This window comes from Sphaerodactylus townsendi, linkage group LG15, assembly GCF_021028975.2.
Source record: "Sphaerodactylus townsendi isolate TG3544 linkage group LG15, MPM_Stown_v2.3, whole genome shotgun sequence".
NCBI classification, from domain to species: domain Eukaryota; kingdom Metazoa; phylum Chordata; class Lepidosauria; order Squamata; family Sphaerodactylidae; genus Sphaerodactylus; species Sphaerodactylus townsendi.
Genome location: NC_059439.1, coordinates 28,397,234 through 28,404,209, shown reverse-complemented (window position 1 = coordinate 28,404,209; position 6,976 = coordinate 28,397,234). Strand labels below are relative to the sequence as shown.

At 51.4% G+C, this 6,976-nt stretch overlaps 1 protein-coding gene across 5 annotated transcripts in view; it reads left to right on the top strand.

Moving 5' to 3' along the window:
- Window positions 1–6,584, top strand: part of PPP1R12C (protein phosphatase 1 regulatory subunit 12C) — a 45,004-nt gene extending 38,420 nt beyond the window's left edge. For all 5 annotated transcript variants that reach the window (XM_048517077.1, XM_048517080.1, XM_048517078.1 and 2 more), the window contains 5 exons: window positions 1,320–1,419; window positions 1,525–1,629; window positions 2,684–2,734; window positions 4,417–4,467; window positions 4,613–6,584. In XM_048517077.1, coding sequence (XP_048373034.1) covers window positions 1,320–1,419; window positions 1,525–1,629; window positions 2,684–2,734; window positions 4,417–4,467; window positions 4,613–4,699 — 394 coding nt within the window. In that variant the 3' untranslated portion in view covers window positions 4,700–6,584. The remainder of the gene's footprint in view (window positions 1–1,319; window positions 1,420–1,524; window positions 1,630–2,683; window positions 2,735–4,416; window positions 4,468–4,612) is intronic.
- The last annotated feature ends 392 nt before the right edge of the window (window positions 6,585–6,976 follow it).

Genomic DNA, 6,976 nt, shown 5'->3' with positions numbered 1-6,976 from the left:
GAGCAGTGTTGGAGACCTGCCCTCGCTACCATATGGGATCTAGGGGTGGCAGACATAGAGTGGTGTAGTTAAATCCCTGCTTAGCCAAGAAGCCCCTTGGGGGACCTCCGATGTGCCTCAACTGTTTCCCAGAATTGTTAAGAAGCAACCGTCTGAGCTCCTTGGATGGGGACCGGGACCAAAAATACTATAAACTCCTTAGACCCCATATCTACAGTGCTGTCACAAAATATGTCATTGTCTAGGGCCGTGATGGCGAACCTTTGGCACTCCAGATGTTATGGACTATAATTCCCATCAGCCCCTGCCAGCATGGCCAATTGCCCATGCTTGGCAGGGGCTGATGGGAATTGTAGTCCATAACATCTGGAGTGCCAAAGGTTCACCACCACTGATCTAGGGTGTTGAGGGATTTCCAGGATGTCTGGCCATGTTCCAGTAGCATTTTCTCCTGACATTTCACCTGCATCTGTGGCTGGCATCTTCAAAGGATCTGATGATATTAAAGCAAGTAAAGTATAGATACCTGTGGTAATAAAGCAATTGGATATAGATACCTATGTCCACAGGTACATATACTCCACTTGCTTTACTACCATTGGGTCCTCTGAAGATGGCAGCCACAGATGTACGGGAAACGTCAGGAGAAAATGCTACTGGAGCATGGCCACACAACCCGGAAAACCCACAACACCCTCGTGCTTCTGGCAGTGACAGCCTTCGACAATACATATATCATAGTCTGCTCAGAGTTTTGCTTTTATTTTGTGCTCATGGCTCAGTGTTCAAAGTGAGTATGACGGTTTGGTTTTGCCATTAGCCTTTCCACTTGGTGTGCTTCGTTGTCAGTCCTTGACAGGCCCTTCCGCAGATCGTAAGAACATAAGAACTAGCCTGCTGGATCAGACCAGAGTCCATCTAGTCCAGCACTCTGGTACTCGCAGTGGCCCACCAGGTGCCTTGGGGAGCTCACATGCAAGATGTGAAAGCAATGGCCTTCTGCTGCTGCTGCTCCTGAGCACCTGGTCTGCTAAGGCATTTGCAATCTGAGATCAAGGAGGATCAAGATTGGTAGCCATAGATCAACTTCTCCTCCATAAATCTGTCCAAGCCCTTTTTAAAGCTATCCAGGTTAGTGGCCATCACCACCTCCTGTGGCAGCATATTCCAAACACCAATCACCCATTGCGTGAAGAAGTGTTTCCTTTTATTAGTCCTAAGTCGCCATAGATTGTGCCACCTGCTTGAATTGCAGAGAGCAAGGAGGTCCCTCGCCCCCCTCCCCCCGCCCCCCCCGGTGACTCAGTCTCTCTTTTCAGTGAACACATGAACAGTGTCCTGCCCAACCGGACGGCTCCCTGCCAGAGACGAAACAGCCTATCGGGATGCAGAGAGGAGCCCGATAACTATTACACAAAAGTAAGCGATCATGGGGTTGCTGGAAAGGGGGGGGGTGTTGCCCGGGGAGGCAGTGGGCGTGGCTGTTCGTGACCTCAACACCTGCTTTGTGTGTCTGTCCTGAAGCTGTATGAAGATCTTGTGATTGAGAACGAAAAACTGAAGGAGCAGCTGCAAGAGGCTCAGCTGCAATTGACCCAAGTCAAGCTGGAGCTGGAAAGAGCGACTCAGGTACGAGGGGACGGAGAGGGGGCAGAGCTACCTGATATAAATCTGCCCAAATGGAATATTGTCGATGGTAACAACGCAGGTTTCGGGAAGTGGTGGGTTCAGACCTAGTCTGTGGCTTAGATTGACTAGAGGGCCTCCAGTGTGCTGCCATTGAGAGCCAGCGTGGTGTAGTGGCTAAGAGCAGGGGGATTCTAATCTGGAGAACCGGGTTTGATTCCCCACTCCTCCACTTGAGTGGCAGAGGCTTATCTGGGGAACCAGATATGTTTCCACACTCCTACATGTAGGGTGACCGCACTCCTACATTCCAGCCTCACCTACCTCACAAGCAGAGGTGGGATCCAGCAGGTTCTCACAGGTTCCCGAGAGTAGGTTACTAATTATTTTTGTGTGCCGAGAGGGGATGACTAATTGGTGATTTTGCCACGTGATTTTTGCCTTAGTTACGCCCCTCCTCTCAGCAGTAGCGCACAGAATTTGAAGCAGTCTAGCAGGAGGTGCACCGGCGTGCGTGGCAGCCTGCTCCTGCGTGCATTTGTTTCCCGCCCAAGGACCAGCGCAGCGGCTGCGTCCTTGCCACAGCCCCGCCCAGGAATGCCCCGCCCCTGGAATCCCCGGCCATGCCCCCATCATGCCCCGCCCAGCCCCATTGGCGCTACGCCACAGTTTGAATCCCACCACCATGGGAACCTGTTACTAAAATTTTTGGATCCCACCACTGCTCACAAGGTGTCTGTTGTGGGGAGAGGAAGGGAAAGGAGCTTGTAAGTCATCTTGAGTCTCCTTGCAGGAGGGAAAGGTGGGGTACAAATCCAAACTCTTCTTCATTTCTCTCTGGCTTCAGTCTGCAAAAGCGGGCTTGACAACATCATCTTGCTGTCCAGGTCCTTTGCGAAGAATATGGACAACCCGAAGCAGTTTGATCCCTTGAAATGCTCTGCATGCATGCTTATTTTATTACCACCAGCTTTCTCCCTCCCAGTCGCGCTTCGTTGTTTCGTCGTTACGTGTGTGTGTGTGTCACATTGTGTGTTTTGTTTCGTTACCCCCTCAGAGGCAGGAGCGTTTTGCCGAGCGGCCTGCTCTCCTGGAGCTGGAGAGATTCGTAAGTACTTGTTCGCTCTTCTCGCCTCTCTTTCCCCTGCTGTTTTCAAAAAGCTGGAGCGTTCTGGGAATGTGCCAACTCTGTGACTGTGGTGAGGAAGGCGGTCCTTTGCTGCGGGCTGACAAATGGGGGGAGCTACACTATTCCTCATGTCCTATAGCCGTGGTGGCGAACCTTTGGCACTCCAGATGTTCATGGACTACAATTCCCATCAGCCCCTGCCAGCATGGCCAATTCGCCATGCTGGCACGGGCTGATGGGAATTGTAGTCATAACATCTGGAGTGCCAAAGGTTCGCCACCACTGTCCTATAGCAAAGGGCAAGAAGGTGGGCGCAGTCCACCAATGGAATACTGGCCAGTTTTCCAGCAGATAGTCACGAACTTACTGAGAAACTTGCATAGGATGGGGAACTAGAAGGACCTTGGTCTGATCCAGAAAGGAAGCACTTTGTTCTTACCAGTGTGGCATAGTGGTTAAAAGCAGGTTCACTGTAATCTGGAGAACCGGGTTTGGTTACTCGCTCTGCCACTTGAGCTGTGGAGGCTTATCTGGGGAACCAGATTAGCTTGTGCACTTCCAACACATGCCAGCTGGGTGACCTTGGGCCAGTCACAGTTCTTCAGAGCTCTCCCAGCCCCACCCACCTCAGTGTTTGTTGGGGCGGGGGGGCAGGAGAAGGGAAAGGAGATTGTAAGCCCCTTTGAGTCTCCTTACAGGAGGGAAAGGTGGGGATATAAATCCAAACTCTTCTTCTCACCCAGGAACATTTAGCAGAGGCAAGTTATGCCTTGAAATTCTGAAGCGAGCTTGAGAGTACGTCCTCTTGCTTCCTAACTTTAAAATGCGCCCAAGGGTCTGGAGACCAAGCCCAGTGAGGAAAGGCTGGGGGGCTTGGGGATGTTTAATCTGGAAAAGAGGAGGTTGTGGGGGACAAGATTGCTATCGTTAACTGTTTGAAAGGCCATCGCTTGGCAATAGGGGAAGAGGGCTGTTCTTGTTGGCAACAGAAGATAAGACTTGCAACAATGGGCATAAATCAGTGGTGGGATTCAAATAAGTTAACAACTGGTTGTTTACAAGCACCGGTTTAACAACCAGTTCTGCTGAAGTGGTGCGAACCGGCTGAATCCCACCACTGGTATAAATTATGGGCAGAAAGGTACCGGCTGGATATTAGGGGGAAACATTTACGGTAAGAGTAGTTCAGCTGTGGAATCGTCTACCTTGGGAGGAGGCAAGCCCTGGCAGTCTTCAAACAGCAGCTGGGCGAACGCTTTCCAGGAACTCTTTAGGCCAAGGGTGTCAAACTCACGGCCCTCCAGATGTTCATGAACTACAATTCCCATCAGTCCCTCTCAACAGGAGCATTGGCTATACTGGCAAGGGCTGAGGGGAATTGTAGGTCATGAACATCTGGAGGGCCGCAAGCTCGACACCTGTGCTTTAGGCTGATCCTGCCTTGAGTGGGGGGGTTTGACTAGAGGGCCCGTCTACCCCCTCCAACTCGGTGATTTAAATGGATCAGGGGTCTGCAACTGCGGCTCTCCAGATGTTCATGGACTAAATCCCATCAGCCGGTTGTAGTCCCATGAACATCTGAAGCTGGAATGCAACCCTGAAATGGATACTCAAAACTCCCTTTCCACACCCACTTTCATCTCTTTGCCTCTCCCCACCAGGAACGCCGAGCTTTGGAGAGGAAAGCCGCCGAGCTGGAGGAAGAGTTGAAGGTAATTCCCACCTGGTTACCTCAGCCCTTGGGGTCTCGTCCTTGACGGGGAGGCCTTTTTGACCGGTCTGGGATTGTAAGAAACGAGGCTCATCCCACGATCTCGAAGGCCTCTAAACCTGTGTTTCCTCTCCCCCGCCCCGTAGGCTCTTTCAGATTTGAAGGCGGACAACCAGCGTCTCAAGGACGAAAACGCCGCTCTCATCCGTGTCATCAGCAAGCTCTCCAAGTGACCGCCGCTGCAGCCCCCAGATGCCACCACAAAGCCAGGGCCTTACCCCTCCCACCCCCCAATCCCGCCCACCCTCCTGTCAACCAGATCTTCAGCAGGGGCAGGAAAGACGTGCAAAGGACCACGGGGCGGCCAGTTCCCTCGCCAAAACCCAGACACTCCAAAGGCGGACTCCCGCAACCCCCAGCCAATCAGACGTCTGTTCTTTCCCACGCAGGGCCAAGCTTGTCAACAGAGGTGATGCCTCAACCTCCCCGCTCTCCCCCCGCCCTTTCCTTTTCTCCTCCTTTCTTTCTTTTTCCTTCCCAGAGACAGTATTTATTTTATGGCTTCCTTAAAGTGACATTCCTGACTTGTTTTTTTTTATTATTATTATGTTAACACACGAGGGGAGTGGCGTTACAGGAGCCAGTATTTCTGGGTGCTCAGATGAGTAGGCCAGGACGCAGCGCATTTTTTTTTCCTAACTGTAAGGGAGGAGAGACCAATTATTTTAAGATTCAGAAACAAAGTTCAGACTTGATCATGGGGAGAGAAGGGGGAAATCGTTTCCCTTTTGTTTATTTTTTTAAAAGAAAGAAGGACCCTCAGAGATTCATGCCGCTTAAAGCGTCACCCTCTAGGGGTGGTGTCAGGCTCAGCCGCCTAAGGGTAGAAGCGTCCCCACCCTTGGCTGAGGGCCTCTCCCCCTCCTCAACAAACAGTACTTTAATCATCAGCCTCTGCTGCATTCTCACAGTATATGGTGGGAGGTGGCCCCTGGAAGCCGGGTTTTATGGTGCTTGTGTTGGCAGCCATCCCGAGAATTTAAAAAAACGGAGCAGTCGGTTCAGAACTGGTCAGGCGGCGGTAGCCCAGGAGGGGTGGGAGGTGTCAGCCTGACAGGGCGTGTGATGCCCCGGGGTTGTTTGGGGGCTCGATTGTAAGTGACGCCGTGGGACCGGAACGACCCTTGAATGTAAAACCGGTTTGCCGCGGTTGCCCGCCAGCAGTCGTGGGGAGTAGAATGTCGTCTCTGAAGGTCTGCGAAGAGGGGTGATCCTTTAAGGGCCAAGACGCGATTGGCTGCGGAGAGAGGATCGAAGTGCCGTAGCGGGAGAAGGGGCACTGAAAGCGTGTGGCTGAAATGGCTCCGCCGCTCCGGAAGGGGGAAGGGGAGGGGAACTTCCGCTCCTGTTTGCACTCCGCACAAAAATCTTGATATTTGGAGAGCAGTCCTTGACCCTTTTCAATCCCGGCAGGTTCTAAGCTTAGACCTGCCCCAAGGTCTCTCCTCTCTCTCTCTCTCTCTCTCTCTCTCTCTCTCTCTCTCTCTCTCTCTCTCTCTCTCTCTTTGCCGGAAATGGAAAACCAGGGAGTGCGTTTTCCACGCCTCCCACTCTGCTCCTGGACAGAGCCTAATATCCATCATCGGCGTGGATTTTGCTGGAACTTATTTCCCGAGGGCAGAGAGGGGCTTGCTAGAGGTTGCATGCCAATTCCCCCCAGCCAGTGCTGCCTCTCCACTCGACTTCCACTGCTCCTCTTCCGCCGCCCGGAGCTGCTTCTTGACCGCTCCTGCCCCTCCCCCCCCCCGGACCCCTACACGTTCCTTGAGGACTTGTGGGCTTCTAGCTTTCCTCGCGCTCCTCTTACATTCCTTTCCCTGCACGCACACAATCAGATATTTTTCAGTTGTTTTAAACCTGAGGGCTAGAAGTATTTCCAAGTGAAACTGAGGGCTACAAGTAATTCCAAGAGAAACGGGTCCAAAGTTACTACCCTGAAAAATCCCGTGTGTGTAATTTTCTTACCTGCGCTATCATGAGCCAAGATTTCCTCTGCCAAAAAAGAAAAAATAAGTTACTCCTCCCTGTTTCTGTCATGTCGTCCTCCATGCCTCCCCCCCACTTGTCCTAGTTGGTGAACAACCTCCCCGCCCCCCCGTCCCCAAACATACCTGTACATAACAGAAGTATTTTCTATATGGCTGCATCGCCAACAGAAACAAGAAGGAAAAATGCAGAAAAAAAACTTAAATGTGCAATATCGCATGAGTATTTTTTTTTCCAAAGAAGTCTCTATATTGTACTTGTTATTCAGCAGCGCAGCTGCCTTTGTTTTAAAGAACAGGGAATTGAAATTACCGTGTTTAAATATAATTAAAATATTTTAAAAAAAACGATGAGGCTTCGGAAGTGATCATTTCATAATATGCCGGGAAAGGAAATCCCAGCGGATGGCTGAGGAGTAATGAATAGAATATATTGGCCAAGCGCTGGAGAGGCACGGATTCAGA